Source organism: Larus michahellis, chromosome Z (genome assembly GCF_964199755.1).
Source record: "Larus michahellis chromosome Z, bLarMic1.1, whole genome shotgun sequence".
Classification (NCBI taxonomy): domain Eukaryota; kingdom Metazoa; phylum Chordata; class Aves; order Charadriiformes; family Laridae; genus Larus; species Larus michahellis.
The window spans coordinates 57,989,284-58,010,049 of NC_133930.1; the positions used below are offsets into that span (position 1 = coordinate 57,989,284).

Sequence of the window (20,766 nt, forward strand, 5' to 3'; positions counted from 1 at the left end):
ACTAATTTGATTTGACTAGTGGCTTTCTTTGTCACTGTGGAAGAAATGTTACCTTCTCTCAATTTTTGGAATGACAAACATTTTTAGAGAACGCATATCTGGAAATGAATATGGTCTTAATATGCATCTGCACTCGTTGTTTAAGAGTGTGCATGTGTGCTTGTATGTGTTCATGTCCTGAAATAAAACTTAGTAACGAAAAAACACATCTTTTATTTATATGAGAGCATACAAAGGGACATGTTCTTGTTCTATAGTGATTTTTTTTATTCAAGAAATCACTTAATTATCTCCAGCTTTCCTGAGGGTGGTGGTTTTCATTCTCTTTCATGGTTTATGTGCTGTTCGCAGCAATTCCTACAAAATAGTTTAAGTGGTTGGTGCCTTTGACATGCTCAGACTTCTTCAAAATATTACAAGACTGCTATTAGTAGAAAATGTGGTGGAATTAAACGAGAAGTTTATAAAGTTCTGTTGATTATAAGTGAAGAGAAAAAACCTCATTATCACAAACTAAACAGACCCAATGGGAAGGATCAGCTATGAATCTTAGCATTTTACCAAGTTTAGTTACCCTTTCTTTTTTTAAATTGCGTTATACAGATTGGATTTTCCTGTTCATATCAGAGCCTTTATTTTTTAGAGTCACTCTTGCAAAGTAATACTTCATTAGAAAATTTGAAGTGCTGAATGGGAAGAACTATAGAATAAAATCACAGTTGTTCTAAGAAAATCTTCTTACATTACAGTAATGTTTTTCTTATGTTAACATTCTCATTTGCACAGTGTGTCAAAGCTGTGTACCTATGTATGTTTTGCACAAGAACTGTAATACAGTGAAATTTAGGATTTCTTGTTAAAATTTTTAATGTGCACTCAGTTACTTCAGACTGGAGTTGGAGAACTTTGTTGCTTGGAAAAAGCTTACCCTTAAATTGGAGGAATGTGCCTTTCCTACATTTTTTTTTTAATTTTACTCTTAGCTAATGCTGTAGATACTCAGTTTTCCATTTGCCACATGTGGGCTTTGAGATGTTGTATTTGTCAAGCTCAAAAATAGAAAGAATAGGTTCTGAAAAAGAGTGTCCATGTGATTGTTTTGAGGGTCCCATTGTGGGGCAGAAAATTCCCCTAATAAGCAGAGCTTTAAGAAACAAGTCATGGAGGTTTGGAACTTGAGTGGGTTTATTAGACTGCTTTGCCAGTTTCTTGAGCTATAGCTAATGAAAGTATGTAATAGTAGAACTAGGTACAAATGCTTTGAATAGTTTGAAATAAAAACCCCAGTAATACTGCTGTTTGTGTTTTACAATTTGTTTTTTAACTATAGAACTGGTTGCACAGCTGAAAAATATGATATGGTGCATAAGTCAGGTGATTATTTCCAACTGGTGTCTTTTCTTAAAAACTTTAAGTGCATTTCTGAAACTTCAGCGTGCCTGTCCCTAAAATACTGAGTTTTAGGTTATTTTCCAGTACATCAAGGAAAATGCAAGAATAAATAGCATCTCGTTCATGCAAACTTCAGACTGCTGATGACCGTCTATTCTTAGTCTCTTTCACATAATTTTTTATTTCCTTTTTTTCTTTCAGGAGGAGCATATTACTTAATTTCCAGAAGTCTGGGGCCAGAGTTTGGTGGTGCTATAGGTCTGATTTTTGCATTTGCCAATGCTGTTGCAGTAGCAATGTATGTTGTTGGCTTTGCAGAGACAGTTGTGGAGCTGCTCAAGGTATATGGATGATAGTGGTTATGTTGATTACACCATCCTTTATTCAAGTTTGAGCTGTCATCTAATCATAGAATGGTTTGGGTTGGAAGGGGCCTTTAAAGGTCCAAACCCCCTGCAATGAGCGGGGGCATTTACTAGATCAGTTTGATCAAAGCCCTGCCCAACCTTGCCTTGAATGTCTCCAGGCATGGGGCCATCCCTGGAATGCCATCCAGGGACGCCATCCATGGGAAACCTGTTCTGGTGTTTCACTGCCCGGGTCGTAAAAAAATCTCTTCAGTATATTTAGTCTGAATCTTCATTCTTTTGGTTTAAAACCATTACCCCTTGTCCTATTGCTGCAGGCCCTACTAAAAAGTGTGTCCCCATCTTTCTTATAAGCCCCCTTTAAGCACTGGAAGGCTGCAATAAGGTCTCCCCGGAGCCTTCTGCTCTCTAGGCTGAACACCCACAATTCTCTCAGCCTGTCCTCATACGAGAGGTGCTCCAGCCCCCTGATGATCTTGATGTCCCTCCTCTAGACGCACTACAGCAGGTCCGTGTCCTTCCTGTGCTGAGGGCCCCAGAGCTGAACATAGTACTCCAGGTGGGGTCTCGCCAGAGCAGAGTAGAGGGGCAGAATCACCTCCCTCAACCTGCTGGCCACGGTTCTTTTTATGCAGCACAGGATACAGTTGGCTTTCTGGGCTGCAAGCACACATTGCTGGCTCATGTTTAGCTTTTCATCCATCAATATCCCGAAGTCCTTCTTGTTAGGGCTGCTCTCGATCCCTTCGTCCTCCAGCCTGTATCGATACTAGGGGTTGCCCTGACCAGTTCAAAGACACAGAATGAAGTACAAGATTACTAATGCTACATCAGTAAAATACTACTCTAATTTGGTAGCTTTTTGGTAAAAAAACAAATTATCATTGGTGTAAAATGGAAACTTCCCACACTGTTTATCTCCCTGAAAAAAAAAAAGTGTAACTTGTGGTGAAGTCCAAGACAGCAGTTGAGAAGAGTGGCAGTACAGATATAAGACAATGAATTGTAAGTTGTTAAAGCTGAGATTCCTATTAGTGAACTGTTTCTTGTAAGTGATAATTTATATGAAGTTTATACTAAGTTTATATTAAGCTCAGTTTCAAAGGAGTTCCGCTTATTAAAAACAATTCCTTAATTTAAACAGAACCATGTATTAGTTTTCTGATGGATGTTTTGATTAAATGTAATACTTGGATGAACTCAACCATACTTTTTGTAGATGGGAAGAAGTTTTGAATACATTAAAAGAAGTAAGAGTAGTATTAGAACAACAAGTAACATACATGTATAGGTGCAAGATGGTATCAATTGCCTTGCTTGATTAATTCTCTGTCAGTTGAAGACATGCTGTTCTCTCTGGGGATGGGCTACAAATGGAAATGATCACTTCCATTTAGATCATTATTTAGAACATTATTTAAAACAAGGCAGAAACCAAATTACTTGTGTCCATACAGGGAATTTAAAGTGAGTAAATTTGTGGTATAAAGGTTAACTCTAGTAATAAATTACAGCCAATATTCTGCAGTAGGGAAGATACGTTCTTGATAAAGTATATGACTGTGTATTTTTTTTCTTTGTTTTCCTAGGAAAATGGAACGTTGATGGTTGATGAAATGAATGATATCAGAATTATAGGAGCTATCACAGTTGTTATATTGCTGGGTATTTCCGTTGCTGGAATGGAGTGGGAGGCAAAAGTAAGGAACTATCACGTTTTCTTTTATTTGGTGCTTCATAATTTTCATTCCATTTTCTACCTCAGCTTTGTCATTTATTTTTAACATGTTTATTGCACTCTGTATTGCATGCACGACCTGGTAGAAGTCAGTCAGTGGGCAGTTTTTATGTAACAGCTCTCTGCCTAGCACTAGCATGTGCACGTCTGGACAGCATTTCAGACCTTAGGTCACTTACTTCCACTGGAAGCTCAAGCATCTATGAGAACATAAAATCCAGCATAATTTACTCCTGATGACACTGTTAAATACGTTAATGGTATTACCCTCTTCTGGGCAACTACAGCACAGTAAGAAAAGGTAAGAGCAGTAGCGCTGGAATCTTCCTCACTGGGAACTTCAAATGAGCTCTGTGGATGGAAAATACAGGGCTGGAGCTGAAGCCAGTCTAAAGTTGTATAGTTTCTGCTAACTCAAACCCCGTATTCTCACCTTCCCTTCCACTCCCTTCTGGTTTTGTTTTCACTTTGAAGCAGCTAGGGTGTGATGCAGTCACTAGGCCAAGCATTGAGGAGGGTTGTGAACATTGGTGGTGATGACTGACTCTGTAGGAGGAGTAACCTGCTTTCCTTACCTTGTGGCTGCACAGTCGTAGGTCAGCTCTTGATTGTGGAAACAAACACGTACAGATGCTAGGATACCTTAATACAGAGGTTACCTTATTAACTTTCTGCTCTGCATTACTAAGCAGTGTAGCTTGCTCACTGTTTTCTGTACCTGGTAGGGTTTTTCTGAATATCTGTCCATGGTATGCTCAAAAATAATTGAGAAGAGCCTCACTTGATCTCCCTTCCCGTTTGATATTTGGTTCAGAATAGCTCCCATTTCCTGCAGTGAGAGGCAACTGAAGAAGCATCTTCATGTAAGTGATAAAACAGGTTATTACGCTCCTGCATCAACATGGTGATGATATTCGTAATCGAAACGAGAGAGAGAGTTAGGGATTGTAGAAAAAGGAAATGAAGATCAAGTGCATTACTTGGATCTACTACAGGGAGAAAAGAATCTACAGAAATTGACTTTGGCTTGTACTTGTAAATTGAAGAGCACACTTCTGTAAAAATAAAAATGGTTTACCTTTCTCAGGTAGTCCTTCACTTTTTGTAAATTCAATTTGTAATGGTATATTTATGAACCTGACTTCCAAACAATACTGTCCATCTTAATCTCAACCATTTAGTTTTTCCTTTGAATGAATTAGTTGTTATTAACCCTCTGGCTGCTGTCACTTAAAATCATGAGAAGTATTTTTGTGCTTTTGCTCTGTAGCATGAGCAGTTCTGTAACAATAGATTGCATAGAAATACTCCTGTTATTTAATGTCAAACCTGAACTGTGGTATCACTGCAGCATCATCCTGATTAGGAAGTAGGTAGCTTTCAAAAATCCTGTGCTCAGTGCAAAAATCAAGGCTTGTTGGCTTGGTTTCTGCATCATCGAAGAAGACAAGTAGGAATGATGGTAAGCAACTGAACCTGTCAAACAAGCACTTCACGTGGGTTAACATACAGCTTAGCATAGCAAAACGCTAATACTTCCCTCTTGATTAAAGTATCTACGTCTCCTGTGTCTCCCCCATGACTTAGAGAATGCCTTGGAAAATGGGACGAGGGGAATCTATAATAATGCCTTTGAAGTGAGCTAAGAGAGACTGGGATTCCAGGGAAGCCTGCTTAAAAAGTGACTTTTCAGAGTTTGCGATCTCTTGCCACTCAGCTCCTTGTGTTGAAGTCTTAGAAGCCCATTCTTTGTCTGAGAGTTTGAATATAAGGAAGGTATTCAGAAAATGCTCTTAGCTTCAGGGAGAAGCCTGGATTTGTTAGTGGATAAATCCACTTGTGGCAAGTGTTTTGTGGTAACTTCATGTTGAATTCCATGGGCTTATTGAAGACTTCTGTAGGCACCCAGCTGCATCCTTACACCTTTCACCTATTCTCTTGGCTTGGCAAAGGAGAAATTAAATATGATGGACAAACTGGTTTCTTCAGGTTTTCTTCTAACTCTGCTCTTGGCTGTCATGCTCTTGTTTATCGCTCTACTACCCTGTTTTCTTGTGAGGCTATGAGAACTGAAAACTGTTTCGTAATAATCATCAGTGCCACAGTGCTATTGCATATTAAGTTCTGATCCTAAGCCTGAAAAAAACGGTCAAACTACAAATAGTTTCGCCATTAGCATATACCTTTATAAGGAATCAAATAATACAAAAGGTAACAGGGCAGTGTGGTTGCTCATTTAAATGTAAAAATTGAACCATCTCTTCAATGCCTGGATTCATCTTTACTCGTGCTTTCAAGGCCTTGGATGGTTTAAAGTACTTCTTGTTCCAAGTGTAGGGTTTTTAATGGTTTTATTGAACAGTGGATAAAAATCTAGGTTGTAATGAAAAAAAGTCTCAAGAAGACTAGAAATAAACAAGTAATTATGGTAGTCTGATATTTAATTTAATAAATAAGGGTTAAGAACATGAGAATGTAACAGTCTGTTGCATAAAATAGCAAAAAAAAGCTGTTTAATTCCTGATGTAATAAAATTCTTAGTAAAGTAAATATCACATACTAAAGTATAAGGCAAAGCATTATGATCATGGTTAACAAGGCAATACTCCTAGCATTTGTGTGCATTTAGCTGTTTTCTTGTGAATTTCTTCAGTCTCCTCAAATCCATTCCTTTTGGAAGGTGTATAGAGAAAATAGTTCCCTTAAGTATGTTGTTCTTAAAAATATAAATTTGAGAGGTATGGTTATAACAAATCCTCTTTTGAACGGTTGTTAAACTTAGAAGTTATTCATGTTCCTTTATTAGAAATCCTGGTACATGTTATCTCCAGATTGCCTTATTTATTTGTGGAAAACAAACTGAGAGGACTAAGCAGAATTTGGAATCCCGTAAATATTTACATTTTTGAACCACAACATTGAAGCTTGAAACTATGAAAAAGGGAAAGTTGTTCTGTGTAACTGCAATTATTATCTTTCAGGCCCAGATAGTCTTACTGGTGATCCTCGTACTTGCTATTGGAGACTTTGTCATAGGAACATTTATTCCTTTGGATAGCAAGAAGCCTAAAGGTTTCTTTGGTTATAAAGGTATGTTGGAACAGTTAGTAAGGTAACAATACTTTTGGAAAGAGGAGACATGTTATCTTAATTTAAACATCTAAAATAGCTTATAGTCCTATTTAACTATAGAGATATTTTTTCCTGATTCTTTCAACTTCTGCAGTTTTGCTCCTTAAAGCGGTTGGGCCAAAACTTGGTCCTGCCTGCTTAATAGAAATTATAATAAATTTTTAAAAGCTGGATGATACTGTAAGTACTTGTTCTGGTTTTAAAGGCTATTTAAGTTTACTGTGTTGACTTTTATTTTGCATCAAAGTGACGAATTAGGACTTAAATGTTCTACGCTTAATTTTCAAGAAGGCCATAGAGCTGTGACTTTCAGCTTTTTCACGGAATTAATAATGGCTGGAATGGACTAATACTGTAGCTTCTATATGAATATTGATAGACTTAAATCTTTTTCTACAGCTGAAATATTTATGGAGAATTTTGGACCAGATTTCCGACATGAGGAAACTTTCTTTTCTGTATTTGCTATTTTCTTCCCTGCTGCAACTGGTATACTTGCTGGTGCAAATATCTCAGGTGATCTTGCGGTGAGTATCGAATTAGCAAATCTTGTTCACAAATACTGACTGTACCTTTGTCTGTGTCATCACTGTCCACTGACATTTTTCTTTCAGGATCCTCAGTCAGCCATACCTAAAGGAACGTTGTTGGCCATCTTAATTACTACATTGGTTTACGCAGGAATTGCAGTATCTGTAGGTAAATAGAGAATGTTTTTAATTTTATCCTTTCACATTCATTCTGAGGGAGTGTTTTGATATGGTTTATGTAATTAATTATGTAAAGTTGTTATGTAATTGACTTTAATGCATGGGGACATAATTGCCAGAGGTTTCTAATTTTTATTGTTGGAGGTTCAATTTTCAGCTGTTTTTACAATTTCCTAAAATGAGTAATATTTTTCTAAGGCTAGTGACTGCTTCATACTACACATGACAAAAGACTTTGTAGGGACGTTCCCTCATCTGTTGCAGCTATTTATTATAATTTAGCAGTGGGATAATCCCTGGATTAGAAAAGTGTGTTTTCAGAAAATATTTGCTGAACAAACACTTGTGTTAGTTTGAGGATTATGGTAGTCAGCGACTTACCTGAAGTGAATTGTGGGATGATCAAACAGCTCTTTGGTGAGGATGCATGAGCAGTAGTTCTGCAGAGGGAGTAGTACCTTCATGTGACCAGCCCATTTTCCGAAGTGTTGCCATGTTCAGAAACATTTTCTGTAGTTTTGTTTTCATGTGGAAAGAGGAGAAACAATAGTAGACTGATCTGACTGAGTCTTGTATAACCTTTCTCTTCCTGGTCTTCCCCACCCCAAGGTGGTTTGAAATTCTCTGTAGAAAGTGCCTCAGGGCTTGATACTCTCTATATCAGTTTTACTCTAGAGCAGCAATGGTCAACCAGGTTTGTCACACCCATAAAATGATTCTATTCTAATAACCTTAAGAACATAAGATTGTAATCGTATTTCACCTATTTCTTGCCTATGATTGGAAATGTTCTTATTTGTGTCATGTAAATTAGCTTCTGGCAGTACTGATCAGTCTTCTTACATGAAAGACCTTGCCTTATCTTAGCTGTGCTGCCTTTTGAATTAAATTCTCATTTATAAAAGTACCATTGATCTTAGCACTAATGATAACTTCCTTTCCAAAGATACCAATCTCGCTAGTCTATTGGCTAACATTGTACTGTAGTTCTGCCAAATAGTTGCTCTGAAGTGAGTGTGCTTTATGCAGGATAATGACCTACACTTGTTTCCTAATTAGATTGACCACATAGACCTCTGCTACCAAATTTGAATACTTCAGAACTTGAACCCACATGAGATAAAAAAGCTCATTAATATTCATTTATTAATGGAATACTTTGATCATCTTTCATACATCAAAAACCTAATTTTTCCTATTGTGAAAGGAACAGTTGGCAAAATGGTGAAATTGTTTGATGCATCAGAAATGTCCTGCCTTAGTTGCATCTCATAAATTACACTCAGAATTTGGCTAGTTAGAAAAGGCCAGTGCTATTGCAGAAGTCAGAGATTATGACACAAGTGGAATTCAGCTATTTTAGAGGCAGTAGATCAGGAACTGGGCAAATACAAATACTTCTTTTCCTTTCCCCACTGTAAGTTTCCATAGTGGTGATAGGCAAGTCATTAAAACTTTGAAGGGGCTAGTAAATGGCACTGAGTAGTCACGTCTGGGGTACACGATGTTCTGAATTTAACTCAGTATTTGCATGCTCTGTAGCAAGTAAGAGGGTTAAGAAACTGAGTAGAGAAGGCTCAGAAGAGGAAAATTGCTAGTCCTACTGGTAGAGCTAGGCAGCCTATTTCAAAAAGATAACAGCTTTGAGGAGAAAGTTTTAGCAAGGGACTAATTCAGATTTGCAAGTGGCAGGATGAAGATTGCGTAAGCAACTTCTGTGTCAAAATTCTTGAAAGATGCATTTCAAAGAACTTCTATTGCTTTAAAACCAAGGGAAGCTCAAATAAAAAACCCCAAATGCCGAGTAGGGTTAATACACAGGGAAGTGAAACTAATTAGTGAGAGCCTAACTATAGCTGCTTGTAGCACCACAGAAAGTTAAGCACTCCCAACTGCAGTCTGAAGGACTCAGGGTAGTATCTCTGAGTTCTTGCTGGTTGCGTGTAGTTAGGTGATAATTTGGTACAAATGGTCTGTTAACCTTTCCAGGCTTATAGTGTGGCAAAACTACATTTGACTTTGGCAGGAATGTGCCTATGAAAAGGTGAAATCCTGTTTTTACAGGAAAGAAGACCTAGAGGTTCTTAGGGAAAATGTTGCCAGAATCTTATAAATAAAACTTTTCTGAATGAGGATTAAATAAAATGTCTGGATTCTTAGTTGCATCTAAGTATCTTCTGAGAATGGAGCCTGCACAGCTGGCTTCTGTTCTGTATTCTCTCGTAGTAAGGCTCAGATTAAGTTTGTTCATAGTGCCATTGTCCCTTACTGTCATACTTTGACTCCGTGTGTGAAGAGCTGCCAGCCAGTGGGATCTGAACTATGAGAAAGGGAATGAGGAAGAGGAGGACTGTCACAGTGCACTGTAGCTATTTAATGGGCTGCTCAACTGAATGGGTCTGACACTGCAATCTATTACTGACAAAATGGTATCTCCAAATGGTTCAGCTGTTGTCAGTATCTGTTGCATACTGCTTGAATGGCTGTGGTAAATACCTGCATAGTGGAAGAGAAGGAACTTTTTCTCATACAGAGCTTTTAATCCCATTTAAAAGAGAACAACAACAACAAAAAAAAAACCAGCCCCTCCACATACCCACAGGAAAAGCATAATACAAATGATCAATATAAAAATTTACTGAAATTGAAACAATTCGGCCTAATAAGTAACTGAAAAATAAATCTGAAAATTGGAAAAGACCAAATTAAGGGAATTCTACTAGCTACTGCTCTGTAGACTTACCTGTTCTCTTCCCCACTCCTTATTTAAGTCCTGTTCCTAGAAATATTTGCAGGTGTCCAAACAATTTGACTATTTCAACTATTAAACCATAGAATGTTAAGTAATACTTAGTCTGCTCTAGTTTGTTTTGTCCTTTTTGAGACAAAAAATCTTGAAGGAGAAGACATGTGGGCTTTTTAGTACTTTTTAGTTTTTCTTAGTACTTAAGGGCTGAAATGCCGTGTCTCCAGCATTTTCTTGACCAGTGAAATTATAAATAATCATAGATTAATTGAAGACAGCAGTTGAGGATAATTATAAAAAATGTGGTTGGAGTGGGACTGTTGGAATGGACTTTGTTTTCCGCCAAGAAACCAACTCACAATACCACAATCACATAGGAGGTGGCTTGTTTTAAGTATTGCAAAATGTCTTGCAACAGTCTTTCATGACAAACTAAATTTTTTTGAATGCCTGAGCCATATTGACTGGAGAAGAAGTAACCGCAATACTATGCGCACCGGTCTGTATGTATCTATACATAAACTACAAAAATGCATTCCTCTAGGAAAGTTGACAGAAAGAGAAGCTACCAAATCAAGTGATGGTGCATAATACTAACTTCAGTTAAAGACCTGTGTGGAAACTCATGATTCGGAGAAATAATATGTTGAGCTAAAATTGTGCTTTTAAACTTCTTGTAATTCTGTTGACATTGTTCTCCTCTGTGTTCAAACTTTCCTTTTCTTACTAGACTCAGATGTATTCAAAAGCTGAAGATCATCTCAGGCAAGAGAGCAGTTAGTTTGCTTGTTTGTATTTGTTCTTCATTGTGAAGATATGCTTAGTGCTGAAATGTATTAAAAATGTAAATGCCATATTTTAATGCTGCTCTGTGAGAATATGCTTAGATAAAAAGAGAATTGAGGTTGACACATGTACTTCAGTTTAGATTCAGTCTGTTAATACTTTTTTTTTTTGTGATTGTGTCCACTCTAGGTTCCTGTGTTGTGCGAGATGCCACAGGGAACGTTAATAACACCATTGTCAACGAGCTGACGAATTGCACTACTGCAGCTTGCAAATTAAACTATGATTTCTCATCCTGTCAGACAGGGTGTCAGTATGGGCTGATGAACAATTTCCAGGTATAAAACTTTTTCCTAAATCTGTTTGTTGGCTTTTGTGTTACTTCTTTTTTTTGAATTGCATATAAAGAAAAATCATAGTCTAAAAATGCCTGTCTCCATAAATACAAGGTTTATCTGGAATAGTGGTACACTCTAGCTAGTATGTGGAAGAACAACGTAACTATGCTAAAAACTTTAGGGTGTTTATACACAGGTGGTGTAAATATTTACTCTTCTTCTGAGTAAACTGCATAGGTTAGGTGGTGTGACTGCCAGTTTCTCTCTTCAGCTAACAATGTCCTCATTCAGTGATATGGATAGAAGTACTCTTCGTTCAATAGTGATGCATAGTAATCATAGGTAGCCTCTGTCAATAACTTGTTGCTTAACTTTTTAAGTTTCCTAGAAAATATGCTGACTTTTAAAGAATGTTTTCTGTATTTGCCACAGTATCCTCTTTTATGGTAAGAATCTTGTGAATTTTCATAAAACTTAATGTTAGTGTATTTAAAAATCCTCTAGAAGTCATGGGGTAATTCATAGTCTTCAACTTGTACTTCACAGGTAATTGGGATGTCCAAGAACTATTGGTAGGGGTTTTGAAGAAACCAAGGAAAACTTATTGCTGATTAACTTAAACTTGCTTTGGGGTAGTCCATCTTTGCCCTAAGTTTTTCTAATAGCCATGCAAGAAGTTGGCTAGAGATCAAGCTGAAATCCACTAATGAAAACGGTGTCTGGCTTGTGGGTTTTGATAAGAAGTACACGTGGTACACGTACTCCTTACATGAACAGCTCACACGTTAGGCTGACAGCCTTACCTGCAAGGCTGGGTGGAAAACTGGTTTTGTACATGCTGAAATAATGCAGGCCACTCTATTAGAGTAAAATACATTTTTATAGTGGAGTTATTTGAATATCTGTGTGGTGTTATTTTTTTCTGGTTTAGAGAAAGTGTGTATTTAGAAACACTTCAGAATTGCTCTTGTGGGAGTAGTTATTGTGCAAAATCTGATTACTTTCTTCATTTGTTTAAGCTCAAAAGAGCCCAGCAGGTGATCAAAGGTACAGCTGAGAATAGCATAGAACTGGTTTCCTCTGTTTGTTTCTTTTCTTTTAAGTCATAAGTTCAGTAAGGTGGCTTACCATAAATGTTGCTTGTACTTCTAATAAGTTAGTAATGTTCTAGTTTCTTACCGTTTGGTCTGAAGAGTACTTCTAGCTCCAAAATTATTATTGCTTCTCTTGGTGGAAAAAGTAATGTGTTCTTGATAGGAGAAGTCACTTTCAAGGCCAGGGGCTGCATAGAAAATGCAGTGCCCCTCACGCCCCACTTTTTGTTGGGGTTTTGAGAACTTTGTCATGAAGACTGAACAGCACCTCTGGGCAGCCTGCTGCAGTGCTTAGCCCCTTTCCCTGTGGAATTTTGTTTTTCTAATACTCAGTTGGACTTCCCTTGCTGTTTGTTTTTTCTCTCATCCTCGCAGCTTTTGCTATGCATCTCTGAGAAGAGCCTGATTCCGTCTTCTCAGAAGATGTCAGAAGGATATTATTTGCATGAGAGACTGCCTACCTATGGATAAACTGTTGTCCATTTTCTAACTGAACTGCCCTCCACGTAGTAGCTTTGATTGGTAGCTGTAAGGAGAGAGATTTCTTTTTTTCTTTTTAATATGCAAGGCACAGTGTGGGGGGGGGGGGCTACAAGCTTGTGTACCTCTCAGACCCTTCATGCAAACATGTAACTTCTTTCTGTAGGTTAAATAACTGAGAAGAAATACTTCACAAACATAAACGAAACCCTAAAAGATTGTTGTATTTATCTTGCAGCTTGTAAGCCAGCAGGTTCTGAGGCTGAAAGTGCCGGTTTACTCATGTGCACAGCCTGATGGCTTTATCCGTTTTGTACACTTTGTGCTGCATTCAGTTCTTCTGGCAACGAATTGGTTTGAAGTTAGTGCTTAGGCAGCTCAGGTTTTGGATGTGTTTGGGCAGCAAATCATAGAACCACAGAATGGTAGGGTTGGAAGGGACCTCTGTAGATCATCTAGTCCAAACCCCCTGCCAGAGCAGGGTCACCTAGAGCAGGTTGCACAGGAACGCGTCCAGGTGGGTTTTGAATGTCTCCAGAGACGGAGACCCCACCACCTCTCTGGGCAGCCTGTTCCAATGCTCTGCCACCCTCAAAGTGAAGAAGTTCCTCTTCATGTTTAGGTGGAATGATGACTGATGATTGACTTGTAGTATGATTTACCTGTGGAAAGCTTAGATGATGCTAAAATGTTAAGTTGTTGAGACAGGCTTAGTCAGACTTGCATAGAAAGACCATCTTTAGTTTCTGTTGCAGTCAGTGCAAATGAATTACAGGTCCTTGCGGGCTTCAAACATTTCTTTGCTCAGTCATTGACAGTCAATGACGTTTCTGTGCCCAGTGTGTCACCTGGTAGAAGAGTAACTTCAGAAACTTGTTTGGGGCTCTGTAGCTTCAGCCTGGAACTTCCTAGAGTAAGTTATAGCTTTGGATAATTTAAATGCAGAATTTGGCCAACTTTGGATGAAAAGTTGAAAGTACCATAAAGCTCCATTCCAGAAACAGTGTGAAAGTTCTGCTAAAACATTTCTCCTACAAAGGAAGGCATCTGTAAAGCATTTGTAAAAAGTTAGGGGGAGGGGGAGCTGAACAATGCTTTGTCCATATTCATTATGAAAATGTAACTTTAAAGGAGCTGCTGCTTGTTTTTTATGTGGAATTTTTTTCTTTCTGCACAATGGCTGGACCAAAGAACAGAAACTGTAGTCAAAATATGGTATTTCATTATCCCAAATGTTTGAAATTTAAGTAACTATCTAGACAGTAAATGCCAAGCAAACATAATGAGTCCCTTATCAGCAGGAACTATACGTCTGTCTCACTACACCAGTGCTAACAGGGCAATTCTTACTAGATATCTGTCCTTCCAGTTCTGTGTGTTCTTTCAAGGATGAAAAACCTCAGTAGGTTTGCAGATGACACCAGGCTGGGGGGTAGTGTTGATCTGCTTGAGGGTAGAAAGGCTCTGCAGAGGGATCTGGATAGGCTGGATCGGTGGGCCAAGGTTAAATGTATGAGGTTCAACAAGGCCAAGTGGCAGGTCCCAGGTAACAAGTGATAGGAGAAGAGGAAACAGCCTCAGGTTGTGCCAGGGGTGGTTTAGATTGGATGTTAGGAAAAATTTCTTCACCAAAAGGGTTGTCAAGCACTGAAACAGGCTGTCCAGGGAAGTGGTTGAGTCAGCATCCCTGGAGATATTTAAAAAACATGTATATGTAGAGCTGAGGGACTTGATTTAGTGGTAACTTGGCAGTCCTAGGTTGATGATCTTAAAGGTGTCTTCCAACCAAAACAATTATATGATTCTATGACTTGAGAATTACATGGTTGGACTATATGTTGTGTGAGAAGCCACCTTCGGTTGTTCTGAAATTAGGGTCCATTTATATCCTCTGATTTGTCCCTAGTTCATTCGTTGGTATGAATGCATGATACTTAAACAGCTGTTAAGTGGAGGCTACATAGTATTTTATTGATCTGGTTTTGTAGTTAATGTTGCCGTCCATTTGTATAGTACACTTTTTCATACTCTTTTTAAAAAAATAATTATTTTGCTTTCAGGTAATGAGCATGGTATCAGGATTTGCACCACTGATTTCTGCGGGTATTTTTTCAGCTACCCTGTCTTCTGCATTAGCATCTCTTGTGAGTGCACCCAAGATCTTCCAGGTAAGTATGGAAGCAAGCCCATAATCTTTTAAAGAATAATTTCAATTAACTTTTGAACCAGAATTTTTGGAAGGGGACTCTGACATGCTGCCATCATGATTCATACTCCTTGACATGAGTAGATTGATCTAATACTTGCCTGTTGCTTAGAATGGGAAAATACTGTGTTACTGTTCCTAAACGTAGCTAGGCTATAGTTTGCTCATGTGTTTTTGGTTAGTTTAGAGGTAAGTTATGGTATAACTAACATTATAGGAATCTACAAACTCCTTTAGATGTTTCTTGTTGTACATAACAGTGGAGTACATACAGAGATAACAGATTAGTTCACTTCTCAGAATAATCATAGAAGGAGACAGCATGAAGTAGAACCTGTAGCTGTGGAATCTTAATCCTCAGGCAGTACATTATCAAAATAATTATGTATCGGTTCTCATGTAAATCATTTACATTGATTTTGTGTGTGTGTGTTCCTGAATGCATTTTGCTTTACCTTCTTTTTTAGCCATTTAATCTCATTCTTTGTCTTGCAAGTTCTCTTTAATTGGGTAAAACTTTAGTGTCCTCAAATGACCTTCTTTCCCAGAAGTTCGGTGTAGAGTCAAACGTAGAAGGGGTTTTGTTGCAGAATAGAAGCACAAATATTGATGCAGAGAACTATTGTATACATTGGGCAAATTTTCCACTTTCTGAGTAAACATTGTCTCTAAAGAAAGACTCTTAGTGATCGTAAGACACCAGTAAAGTAAAAGAGTCAATTACTTACAGAAGAGCAAAGCTGCTTCTTACAGATAGAAATTACTGAAGGATAATAATAATATTGGAAATGTAAAATGTCAAGATACAAAGACAGTTGCAAATAGAATTAGTACATGGTGGCTGTAAACCTTCTACTTTCATGAAGATAGTATCCAGTGGAATATAGCATTTGTAAGCATTAGTAAGAATATGTTTTGATCAAAATGCATGCTGACTCTTGGATTTTATGTTTTCGTAGGCTTTGTGCAAGGACAACATTTATCCAGCATTTCAGATGTTTGCTAAAGGCTATGGGAAGAACAATGAACCACTGAGAGGATATCTTCTAACATTTTTAATTGCTCTTGGATTCATACTAATTGGTTAGTTTGAAATTATAATAAATCTCAATATCTTTGTCCTTTACAAAGCATTCTATTCCATGTCATGACTTGATGACAGTGTCCTAGAGGTCTAATGCACAGCTGAATTCTAAGCCGGCATTTTAAATCTGTTCATTCTGAGGGTTACTTTCTCTTGTCTTCTATATATAATTCTGTCTAGAACTGCAATAAATTTGAATTGAACAGCAGCAATACTGCACTTTTCTTAATAACTGCAAGGTAGATGCTATCAATCAATAAAAACACATCTTTTGCTTGTGGTAGGGAGATTTTGTATCTTGTAAATATGAAAGCTTATTTTCAGATTTTTAATAATTACAAACAACTCCAGTAAATGGCAAGCTTGCATGAACAATACTTTCAGTGTGGTTTTCTGTTAAGTCACACAGTAGAGATAAGCGCTGATTCTGCTATTGCTAAAGGTAGTCTAGGTAGAATTACACATGTTCTGTGTAGGCAGCAAACTAATTGTGCTCTGTCCGTCCATGAGTCCTGTACCAGTGCTTTTAAACTTCTTTTCACAGTTTGCTCTTTCATACTTCCCCCCAAGTCTGCTTAAGGCACAGGTATACCCATGATGTCCCTATTGCAGCATGCTGACTGGAAGCTTGATTACAACAGGTAGAAACTTGCAGAGTAACATGGCACATCATGTATTTTGATCACTTTTTTTTTTGTTGATGAGAGTACACATCTAAATGTTTTTTACCATGCTGCCTCAAGGAAGGGTTCTTCCATCTCTTTCACTAAAGAGGGTGTACTCGTTGCTGTTGTTGTGATATTCGTCTACAGTAATGCACTATACTAGTACCATTAATGCAACTTTTCATTTTAAATGCAGGCAGGTGAACGAACATGGTTGTCACATTACTCACACTAACTTTGCCTGCTATTGTCATTTACCATAGTTGATTGTCTCTTAAACTTAATAGTGCCCTGTTCTTTGCTGTTTGAGAATTGAGCTATACATACGGCAGATGTAGTAGTGCTGTCTGCTGTTTCTGACATTCTTCTGAACCCCAGTACTGGTGCACTGGTGTTTGAGCAAGCCATGGTAGGAAAGAAATTTTCTTGATGAATTAGTTTGAGAAAGTATGTAATGCTTCAAAAATGGCAGTCATGGAATACTTGGTAGGGTGGGAAAAATATAAATACTTCTGAAACTGAAAGTTACACTTCATGGCTCTTAGAAGATAGCTTAGTAAATAAAAGACCATTAGGATAACAACTCTGTCTGTTGAATAAAATAAACAAACTGCTTCTCCTTAGAGTATATCAGAAAACAAGGTTGTTTGTAGCATGTTTTTCACTCTGGAATTTACAAAGCCTTTGGATGATATCTTTCTTAACAGCCTGCTTTGTTTTTGATTTTACAGCTGAACTGAACGTCATTGCTCCAATTATTTCTAACTTCTTCTTGGCCTCATATGCCTTGATTAACTTCTCTGTATTCCATGCTTCTCTTGCAAAATCTCCAGGTAGGAACTACATTTTGTGGGTGAGAGTGTAGCCTGTAATTTCTTTATGCATAAATACAGTTTAAAAGGTATTAATATAAATTAATGTTTAGTTCATTTTAGTTACTAAGTATCTATTTGACTGTCATGGTGCATCTGAATTACAAGTGTAATATGGTGTGTACTTGGGTCTTCTGAAATTTTGAGGGCTGAGTGATCCAGTAGAACTTGGGAGCTACTGATTTTGTCATCTTTGCTGAGGGAACACAAGATACTCAGTGCTTATTCAGAAACTCTTGAAGAAACTTTTTTTGCTAATTCGATATCTGACATTCAAGAAACCATCCTTTTGCCTTCTTTGGATTTCTCTGTTAATATGTTTTTTCTCCCAGTCCAGAAGAAACTGGAATTGCAGGTGGCATTGCCACATTCTTACAGCCTTTGGTGTGGGAGGCTAGTTAGATTATAGGAATAAGCCAAAACCCAGATGATGTAGAACAGATGTAGATCATATGCAGTCCACTATGCAGTTGTACGGAAGTAGTACCCTTTACAGTTTCTTAAGTAGCTGAACTGAGTGGCTGAACTGGTAGATATTGTGATTTTGCCAGAGCATGTGCATCACTATTTACACAACAGTTCTACGTCTAATCTTTTTTTTCTAATCACTTTTTAATCTTGGGTGTGTTAGTGGTGATGTGTATGTGTATTTACCGGATTTTGGATAAACTTGTGGCAAACTAGAGTTGCATCCCGCTTCTACCAGTATGATGCCAGTACCAGTAATAGATGCTCAGAGCCAGAGGAAGGGTCGCAGGTCAACAGGAGAGCACCTGGAGTGCAGCAGAAATGCATACTAGCTACTCCAGTAAGTTAGCTTCATCAGAGGCCCAACTCAAATGCCTCTATGCAAACGCATGTAGCATGGGGAATAAACAGGAGGAGCTAGAGGCGCATGCCTGCAGGGCTATGATCTTATTGACATAATGGAGACATGGTGGGATGGCACCTGTGACTGGAGTGTTGGAATGGAAGGATACAGGCTCCTCAGGAAGGGCAGGCAGGGGAGAGGAGGAATGGGTGTTGCCCTCTATGTCAATGGCCAGATGGAGTGCATGAAGATGGACAAGGAGCCAAGAGCTTATGGGTCAGAATTAAAGGGAGGGCAGGGACAGGTGATGTTACAGTGGGGGTCTGCTACAGGCTACCCCACCAGGAAGACCAAGTGGATGAGGCCCTCTATAGACAGGTAGGAGCAGCCTCATATTCGCAAGCTCTAGTCTTCATGTGTTACTTCAGCCACCCTGGTGTCTGTTGGAGGGACAATACAGCAGGGCATAAGCAATCCAGGAGGTTTCTGGAGTGCATTGAACTTCCTTCTCCAAGTGGTAGAGGAGCCAATGAGGAAAGGTGCTAAGTTGGATGTTGTTCTCACCAACAAGGAGGGGCTGGTGGGGAACGTGAAGCTCAAGGGCAGCCTTGGCTACAGTGACCTTGAGATGGTGGAGTGCATGATCCTTAGGGCAGCAAGGGGGACATTCAGCAAGCTCCCTACCCTAGACTTCAGGAGAGCAGATTTTGGCCTCTTCAGCAATCTGCTTGGTAGAGTGCCATGGGATAAAGCCCTGGAGGGAAGAGGGGCCTATGAAAGCTGGTTAATATTAAAAGGATCACCTCCTCCAAGCTCCAGGGCAATGCATCCCAACTAAGAGGAAGTCGGGGAAGAAAGCCAGGAAGCTTGCATGGGTGAACAAGGAGCATCTGGAGAAACTCAAACTCAAAAAGGAAGCCTTTGGAGGGTGAAAGCAAGGACAGGTACCCTGGGAGGAATACAGAGAAATTGTCCAAGCAGCCAAGGATCAGGTTAGGAAAGGTAAAGCCCAGATGGAATTAAATCCCCCAAGGGACATGGGGGAACACAATGGGATTGAGTCTACCCTCAGCAAGTTTGACGATGACAACAAGCTCTGTGGTGCTCAACACGTTGGAGGGAAGGGATGCCATCGAGGGGGACCTGAGAGGTGGTCCCATGTGAACCTCATGAAATTCAACAAGGCCAAGTACAAGGTCCTGCATGTGGGTCAGGGCAATCCCAAGCACAAATACAGGCTAGGCAGAGAATAGATTGAGAGCAGCTCTGAGGAGGACATGAGGGTGTTGGTAGATGAGAAGCTCAATATGAGCCAGCAACGTGCGCTCACAGCCCAGAAAGTCAACAGCATCCTGGGCTGCATCAAAAGAAGCGTGGCCAGCATGTCAAAGGAGGCGATTCTGCCCCTCTGCTCCACTCTGGTAAGCCCTCACCTGAAGTACTGTGACCAGCTCTGAAACCCCCATCATAAGAAGGACATAGACCTGTTGTAGTGAGTCCAGAGAAGGCCATGGAGATGATGAGGGGGCTGGAACACGTCTCCTGTGAAGACAGGCTGAGAGAGTTGGGGTTGTTCAGCCCGGAGAAGGAAACCTTACATCAGCCTTCCAGTGCTTAAAGGGGGCCTGCAGGAAAGGTGGAGAGGGACTGTTTATCAGGGAGTGTAGTGATAGGATGAGGGGTAATGGTTTTAAACTGAAAGAGGGGAGATTTAGATTACGGATTAGGAAGAAATTCTTTACTGTGAGGGCGGTGAAACAGTGGAATAGGTTGGCCAGAGAAGCTGTGGATTCCTGGAAGTATTCAAGGCCAGGTTGGATGGGGCTTTGAGCAACCTGGTCTAGTGGGTCACGTCCCTGTCCAGGGCAGGGGGTTGGAAACAGGTGATCTTTAAGGTCCCTTCCAACCCAAACCATTCTATGGTTCTATGAAATAATCTTGAAAATCAATTAAGCAGTGCCCGAATTTTTAATGTCACGGCTGGAAGAGCTGGATACAGCTACAGGCACAGCCCCTGAGCCAGCACCAAGGTCTATTCATGCAACACAGCACTTACTTGTAGTGGCACAGCACTATGTTCACAACAAAGATGCCAAGCTGCTTACAGCTCAAGAGCAGTATTAGGCAGAGTAGTCTTAGGAGTCTCTCTACCGTCTCTACCCTCAGAGTATAAGCACATGAAACATTGACAGTTTTGACATATTGAGGTTCTACTTGGATATATCTGTCCTTTTGCTTTTCACGTGGTGAAAATTTCTGGCCAAATAGTAAAAATACATTACTAGAAACAGTAGTATGTGAGAGAGCAAGTCAAGAGCTGATGATTCATGTTATACTACTTTTG

General features: G+C 39.1%; 1 protein-coding gene across 2 annotated transcripts in view; it reads left to right on the forward strand.

Moving 5' to 3' along the window:
- SLC12A2 (solute carrier family 12 member 2) overlaps nt 1–20,766 on the forward strand; it is a 65,201-nt gene that overhangs the window by 23,641 nt on the left and 20,794 nt on the right. For both annotated transcript variants that reach the window (XM_074569191.1, XM_074569190.1), the window contains exons 5-13: nt 1,594–1,733; nt 3,350–3,460; nt 6,480–6,588; nt 7,030–7,157; nt 7,245–7,329; nt 11,062–11,210; nt 14,845–14,952; nt 15,950–16,073; nt 17,471–17,572. In XM_074569191.1, coding sequence (XP_074425292.1) covers nt 1,594–1,733; nt 3,350–3,460; nt 6,480–6,588; nt 7,030–7,157; nt 7,245–7,329; nt 11,062–11,210; nt 14,845–14,952; nt 15,950–16,073; nt 17,471–17,572 — 1,056 coding nt within the window. The remainder of the gene's footprint in view (nt 1–1,593; nt 1,734–3,349; nt 3,461–6,479; nt 6,589–7,029; nt 7,158–7,244; nt 7,330–11,061; nt 11,211–14,844; nt 14,953–15,949; nt 16,074–17,470; nt 17,573–20,766) is intronic.